General features: G+C 41.6%; 1 protein-coding gene across 3 annotated transcripts in view; it reads right to left on the bottom strand.

Moving 5' to 3' along the window:
* ACMSD (aminocarboxymuconate semialdehyde decarboxylase) overlaps positions 1–22,180 on the bottom strand; it is a 46,360-nt gene that overhangs the window by 10,048 nt on the left and 14,132 nt on the right. Inside the window, exons 3-8 of one of the 3 annotated variants that reach the window (XM_012740103.2) lie at positions 21,036–21,132; positions 18,969–19,018; positions 17,381–17,617; positions 13,116–13,209; positions 10,030–10,125; positions 8,596–8,768 (exon numbers count right to left, since the gene is read on the bottom strand). In XM_012740103.2, coding sequence (XP_012595557.1) covers positions 8,596–8,768; positions 10,030–10,125; positions 13,116–13,209; positions 17,381–17,617; positions 18,969–19,018; positions 21,036–21,132 — 747 coding nt within the window. The remainder of the gene's footprint in view (positions 1–8,595; positions 8,769–10,029; positions 10,126–13,115; positions 13,210–17,380; positions 17,618–18,968; positions 19,019–21,035; positions 21,133–22,180) is intronic. The other 2 variants (XM_012740104.3, XM_020288508.2) reach the window with 2 other exon arrangements.

The raw sequence follows: 22,180 nt of genomic DNA, 5'->3' as shown, positions 1-22,180 counted from the left end.
TTGAAATTGGGGAGAGGAGGGGAGAGAAGTAGGTTTTATGCACGTTTCAAAGATTAGGATGGCATCACATTACTCAGCAGCAACTCTAGGTTGGGCGAGCAACTCTAAGCCGAGGTGAGAGAATTGCTTGAGCTCAAGAGTTTGAGACCAGCCTGAGCAAGATTGAGACCCCATCTCTACGAACACTAGAAAAAATTATTAACCAGGCATGGTGGTGGCTTGTGCCTGTAGTCCCAGGTCTTTGGGAGGATGAGGCTGAGGCAGGAGGATCACTTGAGCCCAGGAGTTTGGGGTTGCAGTGAGCTATGATGGCATCACTGCACTCTACCCAGGGTGACAGAGCAAGACCCTGTCTCAAAAAAAAAAAAAAAAAAAAAAAAGCCAGAATACGATGGAACAATGTCTCTAAAATTTTGAAAGAAAATGGCTTCCAAGCTAAAATTATATACCTAACCAATTAACTCATTGTAAGGGAAAAATAAAGACATGTTTAGATAAACAAGATTTCAAAAATTTCACCTCCTATACTCCCTTTCTCAGAAAGTTATTGGAGGATATTGTCCACCAAGATAAAGGAGTAAACCAAGAAATAGGAAAATCTTGGGATCCAGCAAACAAGAAATCCAATGAGAGAGACAGAGAGAGAGAGAGACAGAGACAGAGACAGACACAGAGACAGACACACAGAGAGAAATAATGTCCTCAGGATAATGGTGAAGGGAGATTTCAAGATGACAGCTGTGCAGTAGGTCTAAATAGCAACCCAGTCCATATTCAAGCAAGGGAGAAGGCTCCTGAAGATAGTTTTTTAAGAATAAGGAATTATAATAATTAAGACTATTGTACCCAATATGTTTGAATGTACTGAGAGGAGAGTTACAAAATTGGTGGAGAGTTTGGGGTTAAGTTAGTGTAGTGTGCAAATAAAATAAAATAAGGAGAGAAGGAAGAAACTGGTGGGCTGCAGTCATCTCACTGAACCTCAGAAGAAACCATGAACCAGAATTGCCCAGTCATGGGGTTCCTGAATTCCTAACCCAGAGACAATGAATAAGATACTAAATGTGTATTGTTGTTTTAAACCACTAAGTTGTAGGCTAGTTTGTTTTGAAGCAACATATAACTAATACAGAGTTTTATAGTGGAAGTGGGGTGCTGCCATAACAAAAACCTAAAAATGAGGGAGTAGCTTTGAAACTGATTAGTGGCAGGAAGGACCTTGAAAATAGTGAAAGACTTATTAGAACCCTGATGTCCTGTGAGAATGTTGCAGTAAGGGCTTAAGGGAGAATGAGGAAAATGTTGGAAACTAGGGGAAAGGTGATCCTTGCTATGTGGTGGCAAAAATTTAGCAACACTATCATCTAACATGCAAAGTAGAAAACATATTTAATAAACTAGATGATATAGCTAAAGAAATTTCCACATAAAGTGTTGCCTTGCTTCTCCTTTCTGCTTATGGTAAAATGCAAGAGAAGCTCCTTAAAGGAAAAACTGCTACATATAAAGGAGCCAGGAATTGTTGGTTTGAAAATTCTAGGTCCTTCCAATGACCAATGATGCTAAGATTAAGATTTGGCTTTCTGGCAAAAATTAAATACAGGGCACAATCAGAAAATACAGTCTAAAAATGAAGCTAAATGTGACTAAAATAATCTCTTTGTTATGACCTGGAAAGATTTAGGCATTGCCTCAAAGAACTATCCAGTCAAACAGTAAGGGCTTCTAGGAAGCTTAATGGTGTTTTCCTTCAGTCACCTTAGCAGAAACCAGAGGTAGAGAAGAGCTTTTCTCTGAGATTTGTGGGTAAGGCTTTTGCCTAATGGTGTAAAACTTAATAAGATTCATAAAAGACCCACAAAGTTCTTAAGAGCATTGTATTAGCAGAAATACCACCAGCTTGGACTGAAAAGAACAGATGGAACAAAATGAAAAGAAGCCTTTGGATTCCAAAACTTGTACAGGCATGAAGCAGTCTGTAAAAATGACTCAGCCACAAATACAGGCTAACTTTCGTGGGAAAGGAAAAATGGCTCAGAAGGTAGAACCAAGAGCCATGCTGAAGCATTTCTGCACTTTGAGTTCTAATCAAGGAACTGCCAACATGTTCCTGACGGATTTCAGATTTGTCAGTGACTAGGGACTCCTCTGAACCTCCTGTTTTCCCCCTTTTGGAATGAGAGGGCCTGTAGCAACTATCCTATATCTGTCTGCCATTTTATTTTATTTTATTTATTTATTTCGAGACAAGGTCTCACTCTGTTGCCTGGGCTAGAGTGCAGTGACATCATCATAGTTCACTGCAACTTCAAACTCCTGGGCTCAAGCAATCCTCGTTCCTCAGCCTCCCAAGTAGCTGAGACTACAGATGTGGACCACCATTCCTAACCAATTTTTCCTATTTTTTTTTTTTTTTTTTTGGTAGAAACAGGGTCTCACTGTGTTGCTCAGGCTGGTCTTCAACTCCTGGCCTCAAATGGTCCTCCTACCCCAGCCTCCCAAAGTTCTAGGATTACAGGCATGAGACGCTGTGCCTAGCCTTACCGTTTTATATGGAGTCTGGGGGGGGAGGGGCAAAAGAACTTGTGTCTTTAGTGTACAGTGCTTTGGATTGAGAAAAACTGTACATGAGGAACCTTATCCACAAGTTCATTTAAGTAATGAGATCCTAAACTTTAAGGGGATGCTGAAAATGGATGTGACTTTTGGGGCAGTCTTGGTAGGGGTGAGGAATTTTTGTATTTAGGAGGAATATAAATAATTTGTGGCCAGAGGATGAAATGTAGCAGTTTTAAAATATGTGAAATTATTTGATATGCCTCCTTTTAAAAGATGGAGCCTAATTTCACTCCCCATGAATGTGAGCCAGAATAAGTGACTTGCTTCTAAATAATAAAATGTGGCAGAAGGAATGCTACGTGACTTTGGAATCTTGGTCATAGAAAGGATAGTTTTTGCCTGGTGCACGCTCATTCATTCTCTCTCTCTCTCTCTCTCCCTCTCCCTCCCTCCCTCCAACCTCTCTCTCTCTCTCCCCAACCTCCCCCCCCCACCTGTCTCCATCATCCTTTCCCTAGTCTCTCTCAGATCACTCATTCTGGGGGAAGCCAGCTGCCATGTTGTAAGGACACTCAAGCAGCTCTGTGAAGAGGCCCACCTGGGGAGGAACTGAGACTTCCTGCCAAAACCTGGCACCAATGTGCCAGTCATGGGTAAAAGCCAAACTTGGATATAAATCCTTAAGCCCCAGCCAAGCCTTTAGGTGACTGCAGCCCTGACTGATACCTTGCCTTCAACCTCTTAAGTGACCTTCAGCCAGTTAAGCTGCTCCTAACATATAGAGACTATGAGAGATAATACATGTTTACTGTTGTTTTAAGCCACTAAATTTTGGGATAATTGCAGTCATGCACCACATAACAAACGTTCTGGTCGGCCACAGGCAATATATGATAGTGGTCCCGTAAGATTATAATGGAGCTGAAAAATACCTATTGCGCAGTGATGTTGTAGCCATCACAATATCATAACACAACACATGTTTGTGGGGATGCTGGTATACACAAACCTACTGCACTGCCAGTCCTATAAAAGTATAGGGCATACAATTATGTACGGCACATAATACTTGGTAATGATAATAAATGATGTTATTACTGGTTTATATATTTACTGTACTTTTAATGGTTATTTTAGAGCGTACTACTTTGGCTTATAAAAACAAAAGTTAACTGTGAAGCAGCCTCAGGCAGGTCCTTCAGGAGGGATTCCAGAAGAAGGTGGTGTTATCATAGGAGATGACAACTCCATGTGTGTTACTGCCCATAAAGATCTTCCAGTGGAATAAGTTGTGGAGGTGGAAGACAGTGATATTGATGATCCTGACCCTGTTAGGCCTAGGCTAATGTGTGTGTTTGTGTCATAGTTTTTAACAAAAAAGTTCAAAAAGTAAAAAAATAAAATAAAATAAATAGAAAAAAGCTGTAATCCCAGCATGTTGGGAGGCTGAGGCAGAAAGATTGCTTGAGGCCAGGAGTTCAAGGCCAGGCTGGGCAATATAGTAAGATCCCATCCCTATGAAATTAAAAAAAAAAAATTAGCCAGGTGTGGTAGTATATCCCTGTAGTCCTAGCTACTTGGGAGGCTGAGGCAGGAGAATTGCTTGAGCCCAGGAGTTTGAGGCTATAGTCAGTTATGACTGAGCCACTGTACTCCAGCCTGGGCAACAGAATAAGAATCTGATGAAAGAAAGAGAGAAAGAGAGAGAGAGAGAGAGAGAGAGAGAGAGAGGGAGAGAGAGAGAGAGAAAGGAAAAAACTTATACAATAAAGATATAAAGAAAGAAAATTTTTGTCTAGCTGTACCATGTGTTTATGTTTTAAGCTGTGTTATTACAAAAGAGTAAAAAAATTAAAAGTTTATAAAGTAAACATTACAGTAAACTAAGGTTAATTTAGCATCAAAGGAAGAAAAATTTTAAAAATAAATTTAATGTAGCCTAAGTATACAGTGTTTGTGACATCTACAATAGTGTACAGTAATGCCGTAGGCCTTCATATTCACTCATCACTCACTCACTGACTCACCCAGAGCAACTTCCAGTCTTGTGAGCTCCATTCCTAAGTACCCCATACAGGTGTACCATTCTTTATCTTATACCTTATTTTTATTGTTCCTTTTCTATGTTTAGATACATGAATACTTACCATTGTGTTACAATTGCCTAAAGTTATTTAGTATAGTGACATGCTGTACAGGTTTGTAGTCTAGGAGCAATAGGCTATGCCTTAGAGCCTAGGCGTGCAGTAGGCTATGCCATCTAGGTTTGTGTAAGCACACTATGATATTCGCACAACAATGAAAGAACCCAATGCTGCATTTCTCATAAGGTATCTCCACCATTAAAAGACAGATGACTGTGCTTATGCAACAGTAGATTACTAATGGATCTAGCCAAAATTATGATGTAACCATATGAGTATATGATATGACTGACCTCTTAAAAAATCTATCCACCTAAATATTTTAAGTCTATTTTCTATGATCATGTTAATATAGGGAGGCAATAAAGTATCCCTTTTTTTGGATTTTTTTCATAGTGATAGACTTATATGACTAGCATCCTTTACATCTGTCTTTAAAACTGAGCAGATATAGATTGAAGGTGAAGAATTTTATAAGTGGAAGGAAGCCAAGAGATTAAGTAATTTAAGTATTTTTTGACCAAATAGCCCAGTGTTTTAGAATTAGTAGGTGCTCAATAATGGTTTTAGTTTTTTAAAATGTATTACATGTATCTATTTATTCTGAAGATATTTAAAATTTTTGTTTATCAAAGATATGTCTATATGTGATTAAACAATCACCCATTACTAAAATATCTTTATTATCAAAAGCAGTCCTGGGCCCACTTTCCTAACTCTTGTCTTCCAAGGCAACTTCTTTTATCTTTTCAACTTGTATCTTCTGACAATTACCTTCATATTCCCAGCTAATAAACTCATACATTCTTTCATGATTTATTAGCTTTAGAGAATATTTACCTATTTCCCCTTAGGTTCATTGAGAATTTCTTTCTTTCTTCAACCTCCCTATTTTCTTAATAGATTTATAATTTCCCATTAAACCAGTACCTAATATTTACACTATTATGAATATAAATAGTGTTCACTGCCAAGTCAAGTGATGTATGATTATTATCTGCCCTCATACAGATTTTTGTTTTCTTAAGTTATGTCCTTTCCTTTCATTTGCTTAATTTTCTATGTATATACTGCTTCTTTGTTCTTAATGCATCAGCAGATCTGTTAAATGTCTAGCAATAATTGTATCCAACTCTCAAACACACCAACTAATACATCAGTTCTGTTTTTTGTTGTGGTCGTTGTTTTTGTTTCTAGAGACCTCCCTCCACTGCACTCCATGCTCTTGCTCTAATTTGGCCAGGTTGCTTTGTAGCCCAGATGTCCATCCTGCTAGGACTTTCTTTATCCATTCTGACTTGGGGATTGTTTTTAAAAGAGAATTCGCTAATGTGAATATAACTAGAATGAGAAAGCATTAATATTTTAAAAAGAATCCTAAATTATTGATATATACTGCTTCTATGTTCTGGATTCATCAGCCTGTGAGATCACATAAAATGAGGTCAGATTTACTTTTGATGCCCAAATTAAAATAGCTCAAGCCTTTACAATTTGAATGCAAGATCTCAGCACCACTAACTTTGCAAAGTGCCCTCTGAATTTTTCTGGGAGTTGCTAATAGGGGTGTAATCACATGTTCTTACCAACTGGTCCATCTACTGGTTACCATGAGGCACTTGTCATATTATCATTCTGCTTCTTTGGCCCCCTGGCTAATGGGTATTGCCCTGGGTGCTGTTTGAAGGTGATAGTGACCCTCGTTGCTGATGGTGTCCCTCAAGAGATGGGTTTTGTATTTGCCAATGGCTTTTTCTCTTGATGTTTCCATTTCCAAGAATACTAGGGAGTACTAGGCTTGATGGGATATACTGAGAATGACCCTTTTTCCCATTCCACACCACTTAGTTTCTTCCCTTTGTAGTTTCCTGTTTACACATTTCCTAGTCGCCCTCCATTTAAATCCAAAACACTTCTCATTTGAAAGAAAGATTTGATTATACCCATATTTCAAATCCAAAACAATTAACAGTCGTGACCAACTGCAACCACCCATCTCAACCACTCATCTCAGCAACACAAAAGCTAGACAACTCAGAGACACAGCTCAACCACATAATGTATTACCAAACTAGAATATTTAACATTTATATTCTAGTGATTTCTTCAAGCCAGAGAAGCACTTAGCATTAAAGTAAGATGAAGCATTTATTCTGGAGGTAGAACACTACTTGCAACTTTTAAATGATGCACCTCTTTTTCTGCTAAACAAGATTTTTTAAATCTTAGAGTCTAGTTGCAATCTGAATACTATATTGCAAATCTTTAAATATGTCCATATACTTTTTTAAAACCCCAAAGATTTTTTTACCTTGGGAAAATTTGGAAATCTATAGATATCTGTAAGTGTTAATAACCAAATGGAATCGAAGTGCTAAATATTTTACACTTTGTGCTAATTCACACTGGCCTTTCCCCTAAAAATTTCTCTAACTCGCTGAGTTAGCGTTTTCTTCCTTTCCTTTCCTTTCCTTTCCTTTCCTTTCCTTTCCTTTCCTTTCCTTTCCTTTCCTTTCCTTTCCTTTCCTTTCCTTTCCTTTCCTTTCCTTTCCTTTCCTTTCCTTTCCTTTCCTTTCCTTTCCTTTCCTTTCCTTTCCTTTCCTTTCCTTTCCTTTCCTTTCCTTTCCTTTCCTTTCCTTTCCCTTCCTTTCTTTTCTTTCTGACAGAATCTCACTCTGTTTCCTAGGCTACAGTTCCATGGCGTCAGCCTAGCTCACAGTAACCTCAAACTCCTGGCCTCAAGCAATCCTCCTGCCTCAGCCTCCTGAGTAGCTGGGACTACAAGCATGTGCCACCATGCCCGGCTAATTTTTTTTCTATATGTTTTTAGTTGTCCAGCTATGAGTTAGCATTTTCAAAGAATACTTTAAAGTAGGGGTGCTGCCAACAGGGAGATCTGCTAGGAGACCATAACAGAGGAAAGACTGTTCTTGTGGGGTTTAAAAGACCACCATGCTGGTCCTTTAATCAAATGAGAGAATTGTTTTCAAAACTAAGGTCATATAATTCCAGGAAGGAATTTCACGGCATTATACACAAGACCCTCTACCTCAGTGGGTCCTAACTTGTTTGGCACCAGGGACCATTTTCATTGGAAGAGAATTATTCCATGCATGGGGTTGGGGGTAGCAGGGATTGGGGGGCAGGCCAGAGCTCAGGCAGTGATGTGAGCAATGGAGAGTGGCTATAAATACTGATGAAGCTTCACTTGCTTGTCTGCCACTCACCTCTTGCTGTACACACCACCTCTACTTCCTAACTTTCATGGAAAACAGTTTTTCCACGGACAAGGGGGCTGGGGGCAGCAGAGCTCTGTGGCCTGGTCCCCAACAGGCCATGGACCTGTACCAGCCTGTGGCCCAGGGGTTGGGGACCACAGCTCTACCATCTTCCCTGACTCCCTATCTAGTGCCAGGTCCCAGCCCTGCTTTCCCCCCCTTTTGATGTTCCAGTTTTCTCCATTTAGTAGATGAGGACAGTTGTGTTAACAATTTATCCAACTAGTAAGAGGTAGAGCCAGGATTTTAACCAAGGTCAATTTGACTTCAAAACTGGTGGCTCTTTCCTGCTTACCATGTTGCCACGTGGCATTTTGGATGGAGATAGAGATGTCCCTAAGGAAGAGGAGCTGATCTGGGGGAAATTCCCAGCCATATGGATTATCTGGGATTTCTCTGGCACATGTAATGGGTTCCCTGGTGATACACACTGTGTTGAGGGAGGCCCCAGAGAACATCCACTCTGCAAGCAAACCTAATCCCAAACCTGTCTGTGCCTCTTCTTTCTTCTAATGCCTTTTCTTCCACCCCTTTTTTGGAGAGAGGCCAAGTAACTGGTTGCTGATCCAGCATTGTGCTCCCCATAAACCATTCAAATGGTAAACGCGGCTTACCTTTCCTATGGCATCTGTTAACAGCTTGAGGGACAGAGGATCATGCACCAAGGAGTCTGTGTAAAAGGAACCAAGGTATTTCCTTGGGTTAATTGGATTGTCCTGGGCACACAGATCTGGCCGCATGCTGAATCCATGAGAGATTCTTCCTACTGTGAAGGCGAAGGAACCACCTGCAAGTAAAACTCATTGCTGAAGGGCTAGTGTTGATTGGAAAAGATTCCTCAGCCCTCATGCTGTGTGCAGGAAGTTACTATAGCCCAGCTGATTAACAGTAATTACAAAGGACCCATTGCATTCCAAATGCTGGGAGATGACCTAGAAGAAATGACATTAATTCACCTAGAAATTCAGACTTGAGAAATTTATCCTAAAGAGAAAAGACCAGTGTGTAAAGATATGTGGCCAACTTTTTCAAACGTTGTGTGGTTATAATAGCAAAATACCGAGACAGTCTATGAGCTGGGGACTAAATCATGACGGCACATCCATAAAATGTAATGCGTGCATGAAGCCGTCAAAACTGAAGCTCTTTCACTGACATGGAAAGAGTCTTCGCTATGCTATTGAGAAGGAAAAGCAGGCTAGAGAACATGTATAGTTTTATATTGTGTGTATGTGTGTGTGTGTGTGTATGTGTGTGTGTGTGTATGTGTCCAAGAGTCACAAATTCAATTACCTACAGGGGCCAGGCAGGCAATGGAAATCGAGGAAATAGGCCTATTTGTAAACAATGGAGAATGGTAGGGACTGTTGTAGACTGGAGAGGTTGTAGTTTTACTAGAGGTATTTAAATAAAAAACAAAACAAAATAAAAACTGTGCCAAGCAAACTAAATTCGCCTACAAAAATAGAATCTGGTCCCCAAACTATCATATGACTAGAATGGTGGCTGGAAGGGTGTTATGGACTGAATTGTATTTCTCCAAATATCCTGTGTTGAAGCCCTAATTCCCGATGTGACTGTATTTGGAGAAAGGACCTTTAAGGAGATAATTAAGGTTACATGAGGTCATAAAGTGAGGCCTTAATCTAGTAGGACTAACATCCTATTGGACAAAAGAGTTTGCCCCTTGCACGCACAGTGGAAGGGCCATATGAAGAAGGTGGCCACCCGCAAGCTAGGAAGAGAGCCCTCCCTAGAAGCCAACCCTGCCAACACCTTGATCTTGGATCTCTAGCCTCCAGAGCTGTAAGAAAATAAATTTCTATTATTTTTTTTTTTTTTTTTTTTAACTTTTTTTTTTTTTTTTTTTTTTTTTTGAGACAGAGTCTCACTTTGTTGTCCAGGCTAGAGTGAGTGCCGTGGTATCAGCCTAGCTCACAGCAACCTCAAACTCCTGGGCTCGAGTAAATTTCTATTATTTAAAAGCCACCTAGTCTGTGGCATTTTGTTATGGCAGTCTGAGCTGACTAATACAGATAGGGTTTTACCTCCATGTGCAAAACACACTTTCAGTTTAGGAAACTTCTCAAACACTCCACCCATGATCATGGAGCAAATGGCTATGGTGGTCTCTGCTGGCATTCCTGAAAGAGGAAATAGTCACAAGGCTCAGGGCTTGTCATCTCGAGTAAGAAGTTCAGCGACATTAATAGCTGGGGATTGGCAGCTAATGGCTGGGGAACTGTCAGTGCTAAGCAACTTGGGGCCCCTGTGTCCCAGCATGGCTTGACTTTGGCAAAGAGAACCATCTGAAGCTTCTTAATAGGGGGACTTGTCTATGGCTAGAACAGTTGAGGAGTCAGAGGACCTGGCATTTGCCCTGATTCTCTTGACTTCAGTTTTGGATGTAGGCAAGCAGAGTGTAATGAGAATGGGCTAACCCCTAGCTCCAATTTTCTGCCTCCTGGCCCTTGACCAGTTATTTAATGTCCCCGAGCCTGTACTTGTTCACCTGTAAGATGGGGACAGTGTTGCCCATATTGCAAGGCTATTGTGGAGCCTTGCAAATAATGATGTCAGCAAAGTTCCTGGCCAGAAATTCACATTGGAGATGCTCAACAAATATTAGCTGCCTCTCTGTGTCTCCATTTCCTCATCTGTAAAATTAGTTCCTGCCAGTTGCTTTGAGGATTCCGTGGACCTGGCACTTAGTGAGTGCTCACTAGGTATTAACTATTACTATTCCTGCTAAATCTTTGTTTCCTCTTGGAGCTGAGGTTGAAAATAACTGGATCAAAATGAATTATTTCAAGTGCTTTGTGCTTCTAGAAGAAGTAGCTGATCCATGTCTGATGCCTTCGCCCCCGATGAGCCAGTCTAGGTTATGTTGCCAGACAACTGCTTTTCAGACTGATTCAGAGATCTCTGACTGCTCCCTAGCTGTGCCCCCCCCCCTTCTGGGGAAGCCTGACTCTCTGGGCTGCTGAGTGGGGCTTCCTTCACCAGATGCTCATTCTGCCCAGGGCAGGTTCCTGCTCCCCAGACAGAGACACCCCCGGCTCCCCAGCCTCCTGGCAATTCTGGAAGCATGATGGATTCCTATCTATCTGGGAGTGGCTTGTAGACAGAGCTTCCCGAAGGCAGGGAGATGGGCAATATCACGTCCTGTGATTCTGCTTTCCATTAATTACTTGAACCATACATAACCCCACAATCCATTCTCCTTGTAAGAGCCAAAGTTATATTTTCAGTGTGAATTGGATCATGACCCCTCTCTACTGGGGATCCTCCAATCTACTAGTGACCACCTTTGCATCCCACATAAAATTCTGAAATTAGCCTGATGGTTTGTGATCTGTGTCCTTGTTTATTATCTCTTTCTTCTAACCAGAATATAAGCTCCATGAGGGCAGAGGATTTGTTTCTGTCTTCAGTGCTGAGTACAGGCCTGGCCTGCTGGAGGGGATCAATATGTTGTATGTGTTGCATAAATGAATGGTGGAATGACTCTATATACAAATGCTTGCCTCTTTTTCATATGGGAAGTTGCAGTATAAATAAGTTTATGGGACTTGTCAAGTGTTGTGAATAAGGATGAGATTTTTTTGAAGCTTGACAGCACTGGGCCTTTTAGGTTATCTCTTCCTACTAATTGTGGCTCAAGAATTTGGTAGAGGATGGGTAGGAAGCTGCCTTACTAAATACTTTGGTCTCCAGCAGCAATCACAGAAATGTATAAAAGGTCAGAGCAGAAAGAGACCTGCGAAGGAATCCGGACAGCATTCTCATTTTACATATGAGGAACAGGGGCCCAAGGAGGTGAAGTGATTTACTGTGGACTATACAGTGCAATACAGATTGAGCTGGAACTGAAAGTCAGTTTTTTTTTCACTTCCCACATTGCTCCATTTAATTCTTCATGGTGGTGGTTTGCATTTTGATGAATTCATAATTACGAATTGTACTAACTGGGCTGGAGAGCGAATGGGTAAATAGCCTCCCTAAAGAAAGTCCAACGCTTTTCATTTGGGGACCCATTTTTTCACTGGGTTTGTAGAAGAGCTGCACTTTTCATTTGTAGCTCCGGAATTTTGCATCTGTCCTCCATCTCTTCTCATCAAGACTGATAAGGAGAGATTGGACAGGCCAAAACAGGGGTTTCTCATCTTTCCCTTTTCCTCACCCTCATGTGGAGCTAGGAATGAACAGTGCAGGAGGCAATGGGCAGAGGGGAGGAGCAGGCAAGGACAATTGTACGCCTGAGTCATTGAGGATCTATAGCTTCAGATTCGTGGGTGGTAGAAGTGGACCTTCTACTTGTAATCCCAGAGTTCTCATTTGTAAGAGTCAATGCTATTATTAGCTTCTAAAAAATCTACTACATAGGTGTGGTTAGTTTTTTTTTTTTTTTTAGAGCTTCTTTGGGGTTGCTTTGGAGTCAGATCTATATATAAACTCCATTTTTACTTATCAACTCTGTGACTTGGACAACTTACCTAACCACTAGAAGACTCAGTTTCTCCATCTGTACAATCAACATTATAATGTCAACCTCATAGGTTAAATATATGATTTAGGCTGGGCATGGTGGCTCATGCCTGTAATCATAGCACTCTGGGAGGCTAAGCTGGGTGGATCGTATGAGCTCAGGAGTTCGAGACCAGCCTGAGCAAGACCTAGACCCCATCTCTACTATAAATAGAATGAAATTAGCCAAACAACTAAAAATATATAGAAAAAATTAGCCAGGCATGGCGGTGCATGACTGTAGTCCCAGCTACTTGGGAGGCTGAGGCAGGAGGATCGCTTGAGCCCAGGAGTTTTAGGTTGCTGTAAGCCAGGCTGATGCCACGGCACTCTAGCCCGGGCAACAGAGTGAGACTCTGTCTCAAAATAAATAAATATATGATTTATTTATGATATAATTTACTTATGATTGTATCGGATACAATTAAAATTAAACAAGGTAATATATACTGCACTGATCTGAGTAAGTGCTCAATAAATCATAGTTGCTATTACTCACAATCCTGTTAATTATTCATACTTTCTCTATTTGACATAATAGGGTTCCACAGATGATTGGAAAACCTAAGAGTTGGCTCTGTGTTCCAGACCCTAAGGAGACACCAACCTACGAGCCAAGGGAGCCAGTATTTGTCCATCCGTCCATCCATCTGCATGTCCCAGGGATGCACAAACAGGGAACAGTTCAGTCTTTCAGCCGCCTTCAAAGAAGCAATGAGAGAGAGAGGGTTATTTGGATGAGCTGGCATATATTATACAATTTGGTACTGTTTTGGGGGGAAATTGCTTTTCTCTGAGTGTATATTGGTCTGTATAAATGAACTAAAATACTTTTTTTTTTTTGGGGGGGGGCAAACCACGTGGCTTTATTATACACTCGTGGATGAGGTTCTGGGGCCCCAAGAGCAGGGGCCCCGGAAGTCGCCCTAAAATACTTTTTAAGTTGTTCCATGATCTATATAAAAAAGTCATAGACAAACTCTGCTTCTGCTTGGAAAATAAAAGGGAAACTTAGAATTAAAGGGGGTTGGTGGATTTACCATTGAGCTTGCCACACTTAATATATTGTTTGGCAAAGCAAATGTCAGGAAACATCCACCATTCAAACGTCTTGGCTGAGAGCAAAAGGCTCAAGGACTAATCCCACACCTCAAATGTGGGGGAGATTTTCCCTTCTGGGTCCTTCTTGCTCTCCTCCTTCGGAAGGACTGCTGAGATTGCATCCTTGGAATGAGTCAGGGTGAGAGTGCTCCCCCCATTGGAAATCTGAGGTTGTGGAAAGTGAGGAAGTGATGGGCTGGGAGCTGGGGGCAGGCTGGGCTGGGGCAGGCTGGCCTGACCCAAACCATCTGGCCACTGAGAGTCCAACACTGGGTGGAATTTCTGGGGTCTGCAGGCGCTCACACAGCCCCAGGAGTCCAGCTGAGTCCCTGAACAGTTGGGTGTGAATGAGATGACCTCAGAGAGGAAAGAGATCTCGATGCCTCAGCCGGGCAGGTCCTGGGATGAATGCCATGGGCAAACCTGCTCCAGGGCCTCCTGGGAAATGGAAAGGCCATCTGGATGGAATGACCTTTATTCAACAAAATTGTTTAATTAAAAGAAGTCCCCTCAACAGGAATTGAATATTAGTGCTTACTGAGGTTCAAAACAGATTTCTCTTAGAACATCGCTTTCCAAATCCATTTGGGTGCTGGAGTGACTCATCCCAGCTTCATACATACATATTTGTGCTAACCAGGCTGATGCAATATGACTTGTGTACATAGCATTTTTATAAAGGAAGAGCAATTCTGAGACAAGGGGATTCTGGGAGTGGCAGACAGAGGGTAAATTGAAGAAAGCACTCCTAGTTCAACAGGTTCTAGGGAGCAGAAGAGATATAAGCCTTTGGAAGGGAGAAGAGCTAATTGGTTTCTGATAATGAACAGTAGGTCGGAAAGAGAATAACAACTTCTTGGGATAGTTTGGGCTTGGTAAAGGCACACATGATCCTGGTATCTCAGTGAGATTTGACTCCTCATTAGGATAAAACTTTATTCTGTGTGCCTGTGATGGTTCGTTTCTATTCAATTCAAATTAATCCATGAAACATGATACAAAACACAAAAAGAAATCACTTATACTCTCAAAATCGTAACTAACGGTAATTGAGAACTTACCGTGTACCAAAGCTGTTATAAGAATTTTATAGTTATTAACTAGTTTAATCCTTTATGAGATAAGCACTATCATAACCCTCATTTTACAGAGAATGAAAATAAGGCAGAATGACTTACTCAGGTCCTGTGGCTGAGAAATGCTAGAGCCATGAAATCTGGCACTACCATTCTGTCTGCCTCATACCAGTAACAAAGAAATTTTTGTGCCTGAAGACTGCCCTGAGCATGTATGTGGGGGTCACTTACTAAGAAGGGAGACCTAGGAGATAAGGGGGACAGGTAGATGCTCTGGAGCACCAGGCTCACCTTGAAATGACACAGCTAGCTTGGCTCATGGTGATTCCTTTGTTTGTTTCAGTAGGTTTTACTGACGCAAGCTAGAGAGCAGTGAGGCAGGCAAGCCTTGCTAACCAAATAAATGTGCCGTCACCCCCAGGACATCACCAGTCAACTGGGGCCAGGATGTACTCCTGAATCCCCTCAGAGACTGTCAGCCCCTAAAACAGTCTAGTTAGAATGATTGATGGCTTAAGCTAGTCACAGAAAGAAAAATATCCATGTGGACTCCAACCAACTTCTGTTGTTTTCTGAGCGCCTTAGTAATTCATAAACTCAATTCCAATGAATAATAAAATGACTCGCAGCTGAAATCTCGCTCACACTGTGCTGAAATGACTTGGATGCACAAGTAAATAAATCCTTTTTCAAAGCTCATTAAAGTTTCTAGAAAACATTCACTACATCAACTAAGCCACTGCAGCCATAAGCTTCAGGGAGTTCAATATTTAGAGGAATATTAAATATTTCAGGTTATTTGGAGGCAATCTAACAGATAATCCTCCAACTGGTGGTCAGTTTAGATATAAACATGGAAAGAATTTTACATGTATAATAGTTAGAGCTCAGTAAATATTAAATGAATAAATGATCAGTGAATACAGTTCCTGGTGAGTCCACAAACAACTATTCATTATTAAAGATTGCATTTACAATGAAATAATAGAAGGCAATATTATTGTAATTCTAGGAGGAAAGTAAGAAATTTAAAAATGCAATTCAGTAAAGAATTATGCATCATGAATCCTGGTACTGAGGAGAGATTTAGTTATAGAAAGAATTGAAAGTAGGCCAGGCGCTGTGGCTGCTCACGCTGTAATCCTAGCACTCTGGGAGGCCAAAGAGGGTGGATAACTCAAGGACAGGAGTTCAAAACCAGCCTGAGCAAGAGCGAGACCCCGTCTCTACTATAAATAGAAAGAAATTAATTGGCCAACTAATATATATAGAAAAAAAAATTAGCTGGGCATGGTGGTGCATGCCTGTAGTCCCAGCTACTCAGGAGGCTGAGGCAGCAGGATTGCTTGAGCCCAGGAGTTTGAGGTTGCTGTGAGCTAGGCTGACACCATGGGACTCTAGCCCAGGCAACAAAAGTGAGACTCTGTCTCAAAAAAACAAAGAAAATAGAGGAAGAAGAGGATGGATGGACAGGACTATGGGACTGTGGATACTTGAAGTTGGATACTTCAAAAAGAATGGCACTGAATTTTTGAAAGTATATTTTATCATGAAATATTTTAAATATAGAAAGCATAAACAGTAACACAATGAACACCATATATTCACCATCTACTTTCATCAAATGTTAATATTTTCATGGCATTATTTTTTTATTATGTATTTTATTATATTTTACATTTTCAAAATATATGGCTTAAATATCTTAACTGAGGATTGGTTGAATCAAAACATATCTATGTATTGGAATATTCTGTGGTTATTTAAAAATCATGCACTGAGAGAATTTTCATTTAGGCTGGAAATTCTTAATTAGGATATGAAATCACATGTGTAATAATTTCAATTTCAGGCTGAGCGCTGTGGCTCACGCCTGTAATCCTAGCACTCTGGGAGGCCAAGGTGGGTGGATAGCTCAAGGTCAGGAGTTTGGAACCAGCCTGAGTGAGACCTCATCACTATTAAAAATAGAAAGAAATTAATTGACCAACTAAAAATATGTATACAAAAAATTAGCCGGGCATGGTGGCGCATGCCTGTAGTCCCAGCTACTCGGGAGGCTGAGGCAGCAGGATGGCTTGAGCCCAGGAGTTTGAGGTTGCTGTGAGCTAGGCTGATGCCACAGCACTCACTCTAGCCTGGGCAAGAAAGTGAGACTATGTCTCAAAAAAAAAAAATCAATTTCATTAAAATTAGATATATGCAAATAAAAAAACAAGTGAAATGTACTGTAACAATGATGACTTATCTTTGGGTGGTTGGATTATGGGTGATTTTTTTTTCATCTTTATACTTCTCTATATTTTCCATAATTTCTTCAAGATCATTTTGAAAAATGTTAAGTATTTTTTTCCAAAGCAAAAAGAAATACTTTTTTTTGCATGTCATTAATATGGTTCTTATGCACAGTGGCAGTGATGAGGGTTATGTTTTGGCTTCCAAGTGAAAGATTAAAAGGACAGCAAGGGAGATAGAAAGATGAGATATTTGGCTGAGTTAACTCAGGGCTGGCCCAGGAAGCATTTTTATCTGTCCCTCTTCTGTAGAATGGTCTACTCCTTTTTGGGGCAGCTGTTTCCCCACCTTCTGCCTATATCCAACATTCGTGGACATCTCCCTCACCCTCCCAGGGTGGTGGCGCTTCCTCTCCTCCCCACCAGCACCCAGCGGTGGCCGAGGAGTGCCGTGTTCTCACCGCATAGACAGGGAAGAGTTCCTTCGAGTTCAGGTCCCACTCGTTGATGTGGGAGCCAATCTGGACCCCGGGAAAGCCCAGCTCCTTCACACAGCGCTCCATCTCCTCGATGGCCAGCTTGGGGGCCTGCATGGGCAACGTCCCCAGCCCCACAAACCTCCTGGGGTGTCTTGCAACGGTGGCAGCTAAGTCATTGTTTAAAAGCTGGCACAGGTTTAAAGTGTCCTGAGGTTTGGCCTGGTGGCGACAGGAAAGGGAAAAACCACATTGTTAAAACTTTCTTCCTTCTTTAGATAGTTACTCTGAATAATGCCTCCTCGAGGCTAAAATATTCACTATTCTCAATGGCTTTACCACATCAGAAAACTGAGGCACAGATTGGGTAAGGGACTGGCCACAGAAGACTCAGAAGCCAATCTTTGTGAAAGCAAAGAAAACTGCTAGTATATTACTGATTAATTAAAAAAAAAAATTGAGGCTAGAATCAGAAGGGAAGGACACAATTACTGGATCTGGCATCCTAATGCCAGAGATGGAATGGGGATGGGCCACTGCCAACTTCAGAAAGATCCAGAACCCCCCACCCCCAGGAGGCTGGGCCTGGCCAAGGGCTCATGGACTCCTCCTGTCCCTGCCTGTCCTCCTCCCCTTCCTTCCCATTGGCTGTGACATTCAGGGCTGTCCTTAGCAAAATGCTGAGGCAAAGTTTGCTTTTGATTCCCTTGCCTTTCCCTTCTTCACTGTTTTCTTTTCTTTCAACATCACCCCACTGCCCCCAGCACTGCCAGGACTTTGGTACTCTCCCGCTGTCCCGGTTGTCCAGTCAGAGTGCTACCCAACTTGATAAGTGTAGGCATAGTGAGGTCTGGGGTGTTTCAAGTAGTGAATCTAATCACAAGAACAGGTAAAGACTGAATCATTCTCTAATACAGGGTTTATGAACACGGGTAGAGGGAGTAAGTGGTATTTCCATTGCTCCTTAAACCACAACAAGAGCAAATATCTGCTTGATTGAGCAGGTACATGGTGCACTCCCACCTATGTACAAAAATTTCCCTCCCTGGGCTCAAATTCATGACTGAAACTTTTAGCGCTTAAGATTTGTTCACTTGGGGAAGGGAATCCAACTTCAGGACTCCCCTTCTGAATTATATGTATCTATTTCCCTGGGAGAGGTAACATATGGCCATGATTATCATTCTTACCTCAAAATCATTCTTGCCCCAGAATACACTGGCTCATCAGTTCCCCAGCAAGGCATTGCTGCAATGAGTCACCAGACAGCAAGCTCTGGTGGAGACTGAGGCTGGTCTAGAACTGCACTGTCGAGTGGAACGATAACGTGAGTCACATAGCCACATGTGACTACTGGCTACTGTACTGGAGCAAGGATATGGCTAAGCAGGCAGGCCTGGGAGGGGACACTGCAGTAGGGAAGGCTGAGGGACCCTCCCGATCTCTACAGGGGAGGACAGTTGGGAGGGTGCTCAGTGGGACCAGCGTTCAGACTTGAGGCATCTGTTCACTTGCTGGGGAGCTGGATGCGAGCCTTTACCACCAAGGAGATGGTTTGAGGTTTCACACTCACCCAGTAGCTAAACATGACGGGAACGGTGGAAAGGGCTTGCACCGTTACTCCTAGACACAGACACAAAGAAAGGCAAAGCTGGTGAGAAGCGTGGCCTGGGGCACTCCTGCCGTTCCCAAGGCCAAGTGGCCATGAGCCTCCACCCCAGACTCCTCCTGCTCTCCCTCCCTTGTTGCTCCTCCCTGCACCCCTTCTCTCAAGGCCTTTCCCCAGGCCCCCTCCTCCCTCAGCCTCAGGTTCTAGGGAGAGAGGTAAAGGTTGGACAAAAATGAGATCATTCAAGGAAAACTAACTGACCCCATTTTCCAAGGGTTATTTCTACCTTTGCTTCCTGTGAAATTTTATTTAAGCAAGACTTTATCAGGGTTTTCCATCTTAAGTCATGCATAGCAGAGTGTGTCTGTGAACTACCTTCCCTGCCCCTCTAATTCAGCTCCTAAGTGAGCCTAGCTGGAGTCCCACAGTCTGGAATACCAAGAATGGGACCCTGAGTTTGAATCCAGATTCCAGGATGCCCAAGAATTGTTTTTCTTCAAGAGCGCCTACCTCCTGGGGATATTGTAGTGATTAAATGTATGTTAGGTGCTTAGAATCATGCCAGGTACAAAGTAAATGCTCAGTAAGGGTTAGTCTGGACTGTTCTCTCAAAGACAGCCATGGACTGAAACACAACAAAAGCCAAAGTGGTCACATGCATTCATCTACACTGCAGCCCTAAGCAGTGGTTTCCGACAGCAGTCATTCAGGTCTCATTCCCACTCGTTTGCTCTTGCTCTCGCTTCACATTTACAACAAAACCTTGCTGTTTGCTGTAGGGTTGGGAAGCATGTTCTTTTTCTAGCTCCTCTGCCACCCCAATGTACTTTTAGAACAGGGGGATGTATGCTGTGTTCTGTGGAATGGTCTACAGAAGGGCTTTAGGTTTTCAGCAAGGTTCAATTTGAATGTTGCTTAAATGTATTTTTAATTGTTAAAAAAACATATAAAGCAATGTCTGAAAAAAAGGTGTCTTACAATAAATTCTAACATGCCAGAGACCACCTACTCCTTTTGGGCTGACAAGTTAACTCCTTTTTTGCAGACCTTGGAATAAAACGTCCCCTGCCATCTCTGTGTGTATATTTGAACTTCTTGTAATTTGTCTTTGATTAGGAAGGTGGCAGTTCTAAACTGCTCTTTGATTTGTGTGTTTGGATCGTTTGTTTTCTAGTTCAGTTCTTCCACCAAGGTAAAAATTTAGTCCTGACGATGTCAGTGGTGGTCAGTTCCCCAGCACGGCTCATGGGCGTGGCTCACAGGTATCTGGAGGGCCTGGTGCATTTTCTTGGCACATTCTTTCCTCTGGTGGCACAGCCAGTCTGGCAGTAACAAGTGAAAGCATAATGTAGCCATGATATCCTATTTAGATAGTCTTTGAAATTATTTTAAATTGTGAGGACTTGTTTGATTTTTGAACATAAGGAAGGCAAACTGTTCTTAGAAATTGTAAGCAATTCAGCTTTGAAACAAAAATTTCCTAATTTTCTTCTTTCAAATTTCTGGAATGACTTTATTATTATTTAGAGTATCCTGAGATTATGTGATTACTTTTTTTTTTTTTCGAAATGCTTCCATTTCCACCTCTGATGTGTCAATGGAGATGTTCTGTGTATAATACACAGAGACAAACTACAGCAAGGAATTGGATCCTAAGCCTGACTACGCAGGTGATCGGTATTCTTAATCTGTGATTTCTAATTTTTACTATTTTAATTGATTCTATAAGTAAGTACTATATATTTGAACTTAAAAATGTTTTAAATAATAACATGCCACTTTTATCTTTTTGGTGGTATAGCATTCTATTTTAAAACAGGATATAACTGATTTTAGAACATTTTAGACCCATACTCTAAAAGCATGGTGGTAGAAGCCCCCATCCCTCCCCCACTGAAGCTGGAACAGCATGTCCTGGCAGAGAAAAGGGGTCAGAAGTTACCATTACACAAAGTTCTTAACAAATCTTAAGGGTAGAATGTTGCTTTTACGTCAGATGAAAACAGTGGCAGCATTTCCCATTGCAAGTACCTTTTTGGTCCATTTCTCTAATTCGAACTTCTGGATCCCAGCAGTTCTCTTGGATCACTCTGAAGACTTTCCCATCTTTCAGCATCTTTGCTTTTCCCTGAGGCGAAAAACTCACATTAAGAAAGGCAACCTAAGCCCATTTGAACTAATCTTTCCTTATGTGCTTTGGAAAATCTTTCTTCCCTTACATTTTTAGGGATTTTTACTTAATCCATGCAGAAGTAGAAATCTGTTCGTTTAACAAAATTCAGCTTTCCTTCCTCATGCTTTTCTTTGGCCTGGGGTTGCAGGGGTGTGCTCTGTGGGTGTCAGTGCCTGGACACAGAGACAGTAAGGTCATGGTCATGCCTTTCTGGGCTGGATGACCAAGGACAGCCAATCACCTTGCCGATGAACCACCGGCTACTAGACCCAAGGGAGTGGCCTACTGTCTGGAAAATGTTGGCTCTATAACATTTTAGAATTGAAAAGAACCTTTGAGATAGATTGTCTAGTCCAGCCCTCTTGTTTTATAGAGAAGCAACATATGGATAGTGAGAGGAAGTGATTTGTCCAACAGAGCAGTGCCCACCGATGCCAACAGCTGTGGGAGGAGGTGAGCCATGAAGTCAGTCAGTCTAGCAGCACGTACAAAATTTGGAGCTGAGTTGCTCACTTCCACCAGGCATCATGCCTGCCTATATACACTAAAACAATTTTTATAGATTTTTAAAAAGTGACAAATAAAAATTGCACATATTTATGGTGTAGGACATGGTGTTTTGATCTATGTATACATTGTGGAATGGCTATATCAAACTAATTAACATATTTGTTACTTTACATATTTTTTGAGGTGAGAACACTTAAAATCTATTCTCTTAGCAATTTGCAAGTATAGGATACATTGTTTTTAACTATAGTCACCATATTGTACAATAGATCTCCTGAACTTACTCCTCCTAACTGAAATTTTGTATTCTTTGGTTCTCTCCCCATTCTTTCCCCACCTTTTGGCCCCTGGCAAAGGGGGCTCATTTTGCTAGCTGCATCCACATATAAGTGGGCTCATGCAGCATTTATCTTTCCATGCCTGGCTTATTTCACTTAGCATAATGTCCTCCTCCAGTTTCATTCATGTTGTTACAAATGGTATTGATAGGATT

This window comes from Microcebus murinus, chromosome 8 (genome assembly GCF_040939455.1).
Source record: "Microcebus murinus isolate Inina chromosome 8, M.murinus_Inina_mat1.0, whole genome shotgun sequence".
NCBI classification, from domain to species: domain Eukaryota; kingdom Metazoa; phylum Chordata; class Mammalia; order Primates; family Cheirogaleidae; genus Microcebus; species Microcebus murinus.
This window is presented reverse-complemented; position numbering and strand designations above follow the sequence as displayed.